The sequence below is a fragment of the Lissotriton helveticus genome, chromosome 12, assembly GCF_964261635.1.
Source record: "Lissotriton helveticus chromosome 12, aLisHel1.1, whole genome shotgun sequence".
NCBI classification, from domain to species: Eukaryota; Metazoa; Chordata; class Amphibia; order Caudata; family Salamandridae; genus Lissotriton; species Lissotriton helveticus.
The window spans coordinates 66902598-66915515 of NC_136073.1; the positions used below are offsets into that span (position 1 = coordinate 66902598).

The window sequence follows — 12918 nt, forward strand, 5'->3', positions numbered from 1 at the left end:
ACAATAACTCATGTCTAAGCATAACCCGTTGTCTAAGCATAACCCGTTGTCTTAGCATAACCCATTGTCTAAGCAATAACCCATTGTCTAAGCAATAACCCATTGTCTAAGCAATAACCCAATGTCTAAGCAATAACCCAATGTCTAAGCAATAACCCAACGTCTAAGTAATAGCCCAATGTCTAAGCAATAACCCATTGTCTAAGCATTACCCATTGTCTAGACCACAGCTTTCCAAACTTTTCATGTTGGTGACACACCTTTTTTGGCAATCTTCTTTTAGGGACGCGTTAACGCGAGTGAGCGCAGCGCGCGCTCCCTAACCACCTAAGAGGCGTTCGTTTTTTTTTGTTTTTAAGTAGTGGGCAAATGGTGCAGTTCCAAGCAAATTTGAGAAAGCAGGATACAGTATAAGAACATAAATGGTTGAGGTGGTATACACACATTCAAATGTGTCAATTTACAAAACCATCATAAATATGGGTTGAAGTTTTTTAACATGGGACTTTGCATTCTAGAATTTCTAGTTTCTATCGGTCTTTTAGCGCTCTCAGGCTGCAAAGGTATGTTCTGCAGCACTTTACAAAAGCCTCATTGTCTAGGCTTGCTTTAGAGAGAACACTGCTCCATATTAAAAGGCCATTTACAAGACTCAAGAGACCTCACTATATTTTTGTCAAGCCTGTTGGCAACCCCATATTTCCAGGTCCTGCTACCATCACAGGTGAGAAGGGGAGGTTGGCATGTATTGGAGTTTAAGACTAGGGGTTATTCAGACATATCTGATTTCTAATCTCAATCGAGATTAGAAATCAGTAGTGCACCCCCTAGTGTGTAGGGGGTGCTGAGATTGACACTGAGGGCCTCTCAGACTTTAGTTTACATGCCATGACCCAGAGTGTCCCACCAGGGACCCATGTCCAAGTGTGGTCCAGTCTTATCTGTTGTTAATAGGGACCAGGGCAGGCAGGATTCTTACATGTGCTGCTCTGTAAAAAAATCTCCAAACTACCAGGACCCAAATCCCTTTTCAACATCTCAGCTTCTCGTACATTATTTGAGGGTGCACTCTCTTTTACACACAGTGGAGAATAATTGTTTTGGAGTTATTGTTGAAATTTCTGATCTATTTGTGTGGGGTGATCTCGAAAAAGATATGGTATCCTGGGAAGGACATTCATACCGATTTTATGCATTTTCTGTAGCTAGGGAAAAAGGGGCGCCCATCTCCAGAAGCTGGAGCAGAGAGGAGGGCCGGGCAGTTAATGGCCAAATATTAAATGCTGCGAGATGGTCATCAAACCGGTGTATGTGACTGCACATGTTCACTGTGCCATGAGGGAGGCTAAGCTGAGCACTCAAGATTTTGATTCATTTACCTTGAAACCAGCAACGCTTTCAAAGTCTAGCAGCTGAGACTGCAGATGACTGAGCTAGGTTTCAGGCTAGGTCAGTGTCAACATCATGTTATCGGTGAATAGGGAGATCGTATGGACCTCTCCCCCAAATCTAAGCTCCTCGATCCAAACATCCATGGAACGCCTCTCTGGGGCAGAGTAACACAAGGCAGCGATTTGCACTGAGTTGCGGTACTCTGGATTTATTAAGCCATGCAGGGCCATGCGAGGTGGCCTTGCGTGGCATGATAAATTCAACTTCGGTTTTGTGTCACGCTTGCGCCCCCATGCGTAGCACAAGAGTGACGCAAAACCTTCACAAATATGCCCCAAAGTACTTTCCTTTCATTGCAATACGAAATACCACACGGTTCAAAAGAGGGACAGATACACGGTTGTACTCTTGTGTACAATCCCCAGTGAGGCGCTACACCACCTGCGGTGCCCCCCCTCTAGGAGTTTGTAAAATGCCCACGGTCTCCAGTATGTCGAATGGACATAGGCATTAATCTGTCAGTCACAGGCGCAGTCATTCGGATTTACCCCGCTGGTTAATGCAAACATCCGTTCAAATGGCTTTGCCACAAACAGTTCATGTGGGCAAAATCTCTAATAGTCACACAGCAGATTTCACTGTGTGCTCAGTCTCTGTCTTCTCAGTTGAGTTGAAGCTTTTGTGAGGCTGATGGGCACGTTTAGTAAACCAGTTCGTGTAGCAGCGGCTTCTGTGCCGCGAGGCTGCAACGGCTAGATATCTTGGGTCACAGACCGCTGGACATGGAACACCGTCGCAGGTCTACTCAGCGGCATGCATCTTCAGCAGTTTTGACCTCCCAGGCTGGATGCAGATGGATGTTTGCTCACAGCAAGCACACCCCCTGGACTGTGACCTATGCAGGTGGTCATCTTGGTAGTTTCAGCCTCTGGACCAGATGAGGGATTTCACATCAATGGTTACGGCGACTCTTCTTGTGGTAGTGCCAACGTTTGGCAAAGGCATCAGAAGTCTTTCGAACACGCAGCAGGGTGCCAGAAAGCACGATGCTATTTCTTACTTAACACTTTAACTGCTTAGAACATTCCGCGCCAGTGCGGAACGTACTATTAAGCGGGCGGGGCAACGTCGGCCAACGGATGTGCGCAGCACTACGGAGGTAGTGCTTGCGACGGCCGTTGGCCGACAACCGTAGCGAACGGGTTAAAAAAAAACCCAGAAGATATTCAGACCAACTTTTCTGGTAAATCCATAGTCTGCCATTTTAAACTTCCTACAAGACGGAGGCTCTGCTAGTGGGCAATCACCTCCACCTTTGGGGTCCTCATCTTTGGCCATCTACGGGCCTGACGCCCTGCCCAGTTCAGGGGGGGGGGAAGTCTGGGAGTATGGCTAGATGACAAGCTGTCCATGAGTCACCAAATAAACAAAGTGGCTGCCACTTGCTTCAGCACATTTAAATGGCTAAAGAACATGTTTGCATGCCTCCCAATCCCTGCTCAAGAACAGTGGTTCAGACTCGGGTGATCTCCAGATTGGACTACGGCAATGTTCTGTATCTGGGCGCTGCAAAATCTTTGCTCAAACAGCTCCACATTGTTCAAAATGTGGCCACTCACGTACTTCTTCACCCACCCAGGTTCACCTCATCAGCCAGTTTGCTACATACTCTGCACTGGTTGCCCATTGAGTGGCAAGTCCAATCTAAGACTTTATGCAATATGTACAAGGCTCTTGCTAACACAGTGCTCATGTGTCTGAGACCTTTGGTGTCTGGATATGTTCCAAACCCTGCACTCTGTTCCAGCCACCAGGATCTGGCAATGGCTCCTAGGATTAGGAAGTCTCACCACGGTGGCCGGGCATTTGCGTATCTGAGCCCTAAGCTCTGGAACGACCTGCCACGCTCGCTGAGGAACCTGTTAATCACTCGCAGCCCTTCGGAAGCAGCTTAAAACCTGGCTGTTTCTGCCTCTTTAATTGCAGTTGTGAATGTTTGAGTGACCTTGGCTCAGTAAGGAGGCTAGCGCTGGGAAACCTTTTCTAGGTAGCCATGCACTCTACAAATCACAAATAATAATAATGAATGTTTTGTCACAGTTCACAATGGAAATGGTTCAAAGACCGGGAGACCCCATCCAACATTGGCAGACTTTGTTCTGGGTGTTCCTCATGCTGCGAACATGCTGGGCTCCCCCCACCTGGGAAGTCTTTCCTCTGGCACAGCTGGGCACACTACCTCTCTTTGTCAGCAGACAGACATGCTTCTAGTCACTAGCAGACCTTCAACTCTTTCAGCAAGAAATGCTGACTTCTAGTGATGTCCTCTCACCTCTGGGAGACTTGCTGTCATGTAGACACATTCCCTGGTCACATAGCAGTACTCTGCAGAACACACTGTTCCTTCGTCAAGAAGAACTTGTTACAGGAACACATTAAGGGGGTTTAGGCCCATTTTCTACTCATTTTTTTGACAGGTGTGTGGATGCACTGTCCACGGCTTTGGAACTGGTTTGGGTGGGTTCTCTTTCAGATGTAATTTTGTGGCTGTTTCTCTGACCCAACCTTTGTGCAAGGTGATGGCTCTCACAGCAGGTAGCAACAATGGTGGCTGCGACCAGGAGTATCCAAAACAAGGGCATAACTAAGCGTGAGATCACTGTACCTGGCTGGCATCAGCCTCTCTGAAGCAGCAATCAGGGACAGACTAAAGGGCAGGCCCAGCCCACAAACTTCCACACCCTGAACAAGAGAAACTGCAGTCCCACCCTTCACACCTACCATGTGCAAAATGGCAGTGCTCGGGGAGAACTAATCATCAGCCCTTTGCTAACCAGGCCCTCATGAACTTCTCCTTCTTTGTATCTGCTTTTCTTTAAGTCAGGAGACTTCCTGAGGAGCAGTGAAGCCAGTGGCAGCTGCTACCGATGCGACATGGTAGGGCAGCCATAAATACATTAAAAAAAATATATATTAAAATAAATTACAACTTACCTGACGCTGCGTCCACTCCATCTTCCTCCTCTCCCAATCCTCGACTGGTGCACATTGTTCAGGCTCCCAGTTCCCAATCCCAGGGCGTCCCTCATTCTGGGAATCTGGGAATCTTATACCCAGCATGAGGGAAGCACTCGGATTGGTCTGAGGGGCCTGGTTTGCCATTCAGACAGTGCCATGGAGCCTGTGGCTTTTCTCCTCCCAGCTGTACAACACAGCCAGGTGGAGAAATGCTAAGTGCGTATGGCGGTTTGGCCAGCCTACAACGGCCAGCCAAATCGTCATGCGCACTTAGTAGTGACCATACTACTTCTCCTGAAGCTGGGCCCGGCCCGTGACTCGGCTACCCAGCAGAGGCACCAGCGAAACAGAAAATGATAATAACATTCATTTGTGATCATTTTATTTCTCACTGCTGCTTCTGCTGGGTAGCAGTAGTGGGGCGCCGCCCGTGAATGAAGCTGGGTGATGCCACAGCATGCCGTTCAGAAGCTCCTTGGTCTTCACAATTAAGCCTTCAATGAGCAGCGGAAACATGTCGGCCGGCCTCTCTTAGGCAAGGATGCAGACGGAGTCCTGCTTTCTCTCATGGTGTCACTGATCCGCAGAAGTGGACAAGTGTGGGGACGCGAGGTTTGAGCCCGCATCCTTCCAGGTACACAACGGCCAGCAAGCAGAAAGAGGGTCGTCCTTCTCCCCGCTTGCTGCCTCGTTCTAATCAGCTGCAATGGAGCCCTTTTGGAGGACATGCCGGCTACATCAGTCATGGAGCCATTCCTGACCAGTCTCTATAGAATCTTGAGGTCCAAGCAGGGTCCGAACTTAATCCCAGATCAGACTTGAGGTCCCGATCTTGATTCCTTCTTCCAAGAGGGACCTGCAGCATACCAGTCCAGGTGAGCCCTGCCCCAGGGGGTGAGAGCTACTGCCCCGTGTTACTTCCCGGGTATCTATGGGATCTTTCAGTTCTCGTAGGAGTACGCTTCCCTCAGATGTGTCCCTTTCCCCACTTTTGAAAGACCTCTCTCTACTGCCCTCTCTGGTTCTGCAGGGCCACCTGTCCTAGCAGGCTGACTCCAGGCGGGCTACTCGGCATGGAGAAGGGAGGTGTCCAGGCCCACATGCCTTCTCCTCAAGAGTGCCTCTTTCCCGGGGTCACAGGCACAATTTCAGGTCTCCGCCCATGCACCCCTGTAGCCCGCTGTCCATGGGCCTTGAGTAAACCTCTACACAGGTGTCTGGTTCTCGTTAGACTGGATTGTTGATATTCTCTTCTGACGGGCCTACCCAAATCCCACCTCTCCCCTCTCAAATCCGTCCTCCATTCAGCATCTTGCTTTATTTCAGGGTCCAAACCAATTGACCACATCTCCTATCCTGTCTTCTCTTCGATGGCTTCCCATCGAGGCAAGATTTATTTACAAAACTGCCTGCATCACACACAAAGCCTTGCACACTTCCTCCCCTCGTTACCTGGCGAATACACTGAAAATGTCTGGAGGCTCGAGACCTTCTTGGAATGCGGAAACGTTTCTGCTTGAGCCCCCCTCCTTCAAAAGGGAAAGATCACTGGCTCAATCCTTCTCAGGTAATGCGGTGAGAATCTGGAACTCGCTTCCTCCATTGCTCCGTGCCACCACCTCTACCCGGATCTTCAAAGCTGACCTCAAATCTCTTCTCTTCCAAAGACACTCTCAGAACTAATACTTTCATTCTCAGGCCCCTCTAGGAAGTTCGTACATCATTGTAAATTCGGGATATTTTCTTGTACATTCCTCACCATTGCTTGCTGTGTTTGATACTGTGTTCTTGCCTTCTATGATTTTACCCTACCTCTTCTAGTCTCCTGTTTATATGTGTAACGTTCTATTCTGTAACATTTCTCTCATGTAACGTAACTGGTGATATTGTCCAGCTCTCCGACACCTTTGGGTAAAGTCTGCGCTATATAAAAATGCATTAACCCCTTGCATGCTGATGACGCCCCCCATCCGTCATGCACTACGGCGCTCGTGTGCTGATGACGTCTGGGGGCCCTCATAAACCCGCCCACTCGCGATTTTGCCGCACAGGCGCAGAATCGCGGCAGCATGCAAGGATTTCAATAAATGAATAGTAACTCTCCTGCGCTGTTGCACTAGAAGTCTAGGTAGGGTGGCTTCCGCTATAGGTCAATGTGAGATGCACATCCTCTACCACCGCCATCTTGGATCCCTGCCTGCAGTTGACGGTTTTTGAGTGCAGTTTTATGATTGAAGGGGTTTAAGGGTGTATTGATGACGCATAGGCCAGGCAAGCAGCGATCAGAGGCAGTGTGGATGAAATGGAGTGCGGGAGAGTGTTTTGCTCCTGCAACATTGGGTAGATGGTGCTGAGGGATCATGGAAACTCAAAACTGACACTGCCTTCTCCTTTGCAGATGTAAGGCTGTGGGACGTGGTGTCCGAAGTGGTCAGTATCTGCACCTGGCCCCCTCCTCAGAACCCCCTCTCCGTTGACCTGATTTTCCTGGGCTCGCTCGCCCTGGCAGAGCGGTACCTCGCCTCCGGGGCCATGCTTCACGTTCTGCGGAAGATCCTCCTTCATGGCAGCCATGGCGCTGAACCCTGCAAATATGGTCAGTATCACCTCATGCTCATTCCTTGCGTCATATCCGGCATCACAGCTTGGTGGACTCATTTTCCTGTTTAAGAGAGCTGTGTGACACCTGCAGTTCACAGTATTGGAGGGCTGATCAAAACTTCATGCTTCTGAAGTCTCACTGCGATTGGGTTGAATAATGACACCTATTATTAAAACTCCAAGAGAGAGTTGTTTGTAGTTGTAATTTTCTAAGTTATTATCACACTATATATATTTTATCATTATGAAATAATGTATTCTCTCATCTGGCTTTTTATCACAATCGCCCAGTCCTTAATCATTATACAGAAAATTATTATATCTTTATTTCCCACCTAATGCTCTCTACCTTTTGTTCTCCTTTAACTGATCCACTCTTCCTCCCATCACTCCTCTTTTCTAGTTGCTTGAGTTCTTTTGTTTTATTTTCTCTTCTCTTTTCCGTCTCCTTTACGAAGGAAAAAAAGTCCACTTAAAAAGAATTAGTAAACAGGCGAAGTGGCCGACAGGAAAGCAGAATCTAAGACCGGTGGACCTGTGCACACAGGTCATGAGATGCTCCTGGTCAGCTGCACAAGCTACAAAATCAGCATGAAACTTACTTCACGCATGAACTCTGTGCACTATCAACATGAAACTTACTCCATGCATAACATCAGCATGAAACTTACTCCACGCATGAAATCTGCGCTCTATCTCCTTTATTGCCGCAGTTGATATGTAACTCCTTCTCCTGTTCTGTCCGTCGTCCCCCTGTTGATGAGTTGCCACATCTCGCACCCCAACCCTCTAAGCTCCCGTCAGACTCTATTACCATCTCTGGTTCTTCCCCCAAAATGGCTCTTTCCAGTGCCAAGCCTCTGCTTTCCTCAACCACCAGAGTAGTTCTTTCCTCAAGTCTGAGTCCAGGGATACTGTCTGGAAATAGGATTGATTCAATCTCAATACTTTGGCGTGAGTCTCTGGAGGGCCCGGTAGTGCAGGGGGCCCGGATGTATGGCCTGGGTCGTTGAGGACAAGAGGCCCGGTTCCCTTGCTAATGTTCTCAGTGAGAATCCCCTTTTCTTTAGTATTTTCCTTAACTCCATCAGAACTTTCCTAAATTTTTTCCCTAGGTAATTTTAACTCTGCTTGAACTGTACTTATGATACAAACCCGGGAACTGAGAGTCCTGGCTTGGAGTTATGGACGATTTTGTCATGTTTATAACAAATCCTAGGTGTTCTAAGAGTTTTATTGTGAGATCTGTGTTGTGATGCCACTTCCCTGGATTGAACCATAATTAGTATGTCGTCTAAGTACAATATCAGTCTTATCCCTCTTGCTCCTAGCCAACCGGCTACTGGGCGTAGGACCTTGTTGAAACAGCGGGGCTGATGAAAGACCAAAGGGGAGGCTGCAGCACTGCCAGAGTTTGCCCTCCTGCGTGAACTGGAGATATTTCTGATGTGGAGTCCAGATAGAGATAGTGAGGTATGCATCTTTCAGGTCTAAACAAGTTAACCTGTCCCCTTTTCTCAGCACGTCCCTGAGTAGGTAAACTCCCTCCATTCAAAAGTGGTGGCAAAACACCCATTTGTTCAATTCTTTTAGGTGTATAACAGGTCTCAACCCCTAGTCTTTCTTCTCCACTAGTAAAACATTGCTGATGAAGCCTAACTCTTTTCCCTCTAGTATTGCCCCTTTGGTGTAGAAGTCTTTTACCTCCTTTGCCACTAGGATTGAATCTTGTTGTGAGAAGGTTATCTCCCGGGGTTTCTTCCTTTGTATCGGTAGGTATATGAACTCTATCTTGTACCCTTTGACTGTATCCAGGATCCAAGAATCCGGGCTCACCAAATTCCAGTTCCCACATAATTGGGCTAGTCTTCCTCCCACCTTTATAGGGGTATCTGAGAGGTCTTTCAGAAGTCTTACCTGCTGAAAAGCCTCTTTGTCTCCACTCGCCCCTGAAACCTCTGCCACAAAATCTCTGCTTCTGGGCGGATCTTGCTCCCCCGTCCCATGTAGGGTCTTGATGAGCTCTGACCATGGCAGAGGAACCGACCCAGTGTTCTCCCGGCCCGGCCAAAACCTTGTGATGGAAAACTCTTTTTACGTCCTTTTGGGACTTTTGTATAGAATTAAATAGGTTGGGAAACTGAAGTGGCCATTTTGTTGTTGAGCAATTTGCTTGATATCTGACAGTTGTAGTTTAACCAACTGCGAGAACAGCAGTTTACTTGCGCAGCGCCCTAGCAATCTTGACAAATACTCACCTTAAGCATCTCCCGCAAAGCTTCAAAGAATACTATGGAAGACAAACTGGAGGGACTTGTATATAAAGCCCTAGATAAGGTAATGTGGGTACTGATTGATACAGTTAATAACAAATCTGAAATCCTCCACAAGAAAGGTTGACAAGTTGCTGGCACAAGACACCCGAAGAGGCAGATGAGGCGGTTAAGGCCCAGAGAAAAAGAACGACAGGAGAAAACCTGCCTGAAGGGGCTAAAAAATCCAAAGACTCAACCAGATGACATTACGCCTTGGCCATGACATGGACGGTGCCTTGGGCATGTCAGGTGGGCAGGAAGTAGGCCCTGAGTTACTCATCCCCATCGATAGCGATGAGGAGTTAAAGGACAAAATTAACCTCTCCTACTCCACTGAATTTAACCCGGATATTGAGGAGCTAGAGGTAAGAAATATGGGTACAACTGATGAGGCATCAAGGACCTCTGGGTCAAAAAAGGGCATTGTGGGCCGATCTGGGGAAAGCATGTTTGACCCACTCCTTCTTAAACACCCCTTATCCCCAGAATGGGCTCCATGCCAGCACATTGCTGAGTACCTCCCCTTTCGGCTCCGAAGGAGATCCCAAAAAAAGTCAGGTCTCGCGTGAGATCTGAATGCCCACACCCTTACCTCTCGGATAAGATTGCATCAACCACAGATCTAGACGCAAAGGTGGTGACATGTTTTGCCAAGGGAGGAAAGGACCCTACGAAAGGTCTTGATAAAGAGCTAAAGTTCTGCTAAGACTGTCTACTAGACATTATGGGCCCACTGACAAAGATGTTTGAGATGACTGAGGTGGCTTACCTTGAAGACAAGTAATAAAAGGAAGGGAGGGCTCCTTAAAGATTCAATAAGGGACCAGGAGAGAGGAGATTAAGCATATCAAAGGTCCAATGCGACCAACTCGAGGGACCCTTTACAGTACTACCCTCATAACTCAAAAATGCCAACTATGTCTAAACAATCACATGATTACACAGTAAAAAAGAATGGTGAAGACACAAATGTAAAAAAACATCATGTGATCTATTAAGAAAAAAAAAAGTTTATTACAAGTTCATAAAATCACAGATAATACACATTAATACACATTAATAAAATGCCATATGTTAAAATGATTTCTCGGTCTTTTTGTTTGAGGAAAAGGTTAATCCTTATACACATGTAAAATCATACAGGGTCGTGTTATTCACAATATAAAAAAGACACAATTGTCAAAGATGTCCAGTTATCAAAAGTTGTCAAGACCCTACCTGGGACATAGTGCAAGATATTCCCACCCAAGCTTCACTAGCCATTCAGCTTTCTCTCCCCAGAAACAGAGGTTCTGTTGCAGAGGTTTCTGAGGAGAGCAGAGGGAACATAATATCTATTGGGTGAAATAAGTTCATGCCATGATATCTTCTCATTGATTTTATATGTAACTTCTGAGTTCCCTAAGCTCTGGTGTTCTATTGTAAAGTGACTCACGTACACTGATCAAGTGTAGTGTCTCAATCACGTGTGTGCATTTGATTTGGAATCATCCTCGGTGCAATCTTTCACATCTGCTACTGCCTCTCCCCTCAAATGTAGATTTAAAAATTAAAGCATAATCTAATGGAGGGACTTTGCACTTTAGTTGTAACCAATGTGTGAAAAAAACATAAGTCCACAATTACAAAATCTTAGTCGAAATCCAAAAATAAGACCCATAATAAAGCAGTCCACCACAAACTCATTCTTTTGTAACCTCAAGTGTTGGTAATGTTCTTGAGTTGCTAGAAGAACAGGTGTTTTGTCCTCGTGGCGAGTGTGGACAAGTCATTTACCTGGTGGTGTGTGCACTATGTTGATGCTGAATCATTAAAAAACCAATGTATACAGGAAGTGGTGTAGAATATTGCTCATCGGTCAGTGACACAGAATGGTGCCCTCCGAAGCCAGTGCAAATACACCAGTGACGGACTGCTACTGTAAATGCCAGCATGTATGCCCTCAGTGACACTAGCTATTTTACTTCAAGTCAGCGTATGCACACAGTGACATATACTACTGAGCTTGAATGCCAGCGTGTACACATACTCACTGACACAGAATATTGTCCATTGGTGCAGGGTGTTTACACTCAATGACCCAAGACATTACCTTTCAGCGTCACGTATATATACTGACTCAGTGACAGAATATTGTCCTTGCGTTCTAGAGTATGTGCACACGCCCAGCGATACGCACTACTGCCCGTCAGTCGCAGGACTTCAGCGATTTCCTGTACACCCTTTCGCTGATAATGCTGACAGGTCCTTCATCCATTATATATGTACTCAGTTTCACAAAGTGCGGCCTTCTATTTGTTACATGCATACATACTAAATGAAATGAAGGATGTATATAGCGCTACATGTACCCGGAGGTGTCTAGGCGCTTTACCATAAAAAGGCAGGGAGAGGTAAGGATGGGGAGTTGTTAGTATATAACACAGAATCTCCCTCTTCAATGGCAGTGTTAACATGCTCAGAGACAGGATATTTCAATCAGTGACTTCCTAAACACATTCTTTGAAAGTAGGTGTTGCTCATGAATGCCACTGCTTGGACACTCGTTGACTCAGAAGTTTGTCTTCCAGTGACAAAGTATGCACACTCAGTGACACAATATTTTGCCCTTCCGTATATACCCTCTTGCTGAATATTGCCCGTTGATGTCCATCCACTCATGCTCAGTGCCGGAGTATCTTGCCCTGCAATAGCCACCTGCATACTCTCTCATCGACCCTCTTGGGTGATTAGTGCGCTATGCAAATCAATGTAACATGACGTGCACTCAGTGGCACTGAATATTGCTCATGAGAAGCTGCCAAGGCCCACTCTCATGGAAACTAGATAACGCCAATTAATGCGGCGCATACACTCAGTGACACAGAATATTGCCCTTACCCGCCTAGACACACTCTCATTGACACTACGTCTTGCCTATTGATGCTCACATGCGCGCTCGGTTACAGTGAATATTGCCCTTACCTGCATAGACACACTCTCATTGACACTACGTCTTGCCTATTGATGCTCACATGCGCGCTCGGTTACAGTGAATATTGCCCTTACCTGCATAGACACACTCTCATTGACACTACGTCTTGCCTATTGATGCTCACATGCGCGCTCGGTTACAGTGAATATTGCCCTTACCTGCATAGACACACTCTCATTGACACTACGTCTTGCCTATTGATGCTCACATGCGCGCTCGGTTACAGTGAATATTGCCCTTACCTGCATAGACACACTCTCATTGACACTACGTCTTGCCTATTGATGCTCACATGCGCGCTCGGTTACAGTGAATATTGCCCTTACCTGCATAGACACACTCTCATTGACACTACGTCTTGCCTATTGATGCTCACATGCGCGCTCGGTTACAGTGAATATTGCCCTTACCTGCATAGACACACTCTCATTGACACTACGTCTTGCCTATTGATGCTCACATGAGCGCTCGGTTACAGTGAATATTGCCCTTACCTGCATAGACACACTCTCATTGACACTACGTCTTGCCTATTGATGCTCACATGCGCGCTCGGTTACAGTGAATATTGCCCTTACCTGCATAGACACACTCTCATTGACACTACGTCTTGCCTAT

The 12918-nt window shown here is 46.8% G+C and overlaps 1 protein-coding gene across 2 annotated transcripts in view; it reads left to right on the forward strand.

The window, feature by feature from the left end:
• LOC144798687 (uncharacterized) overlaps positions 1–12918 on the forward strand; it is a 59912-nt gene that overhangs the window by 33604 nt on the left and 13390 nt on the right. For both annotated transcript variants that reach the window (XM_078669685.1, XM_078669684.1), the window contains one exon: positions 6809–7006. In XM_078669685.1, coding sequence (XP_078525811.1) covers positions 6809–7006 — 198 coding nt within the window. The remainder of the gene's footprint in view (positions 1–6808; positions 7007–12918) is intronic.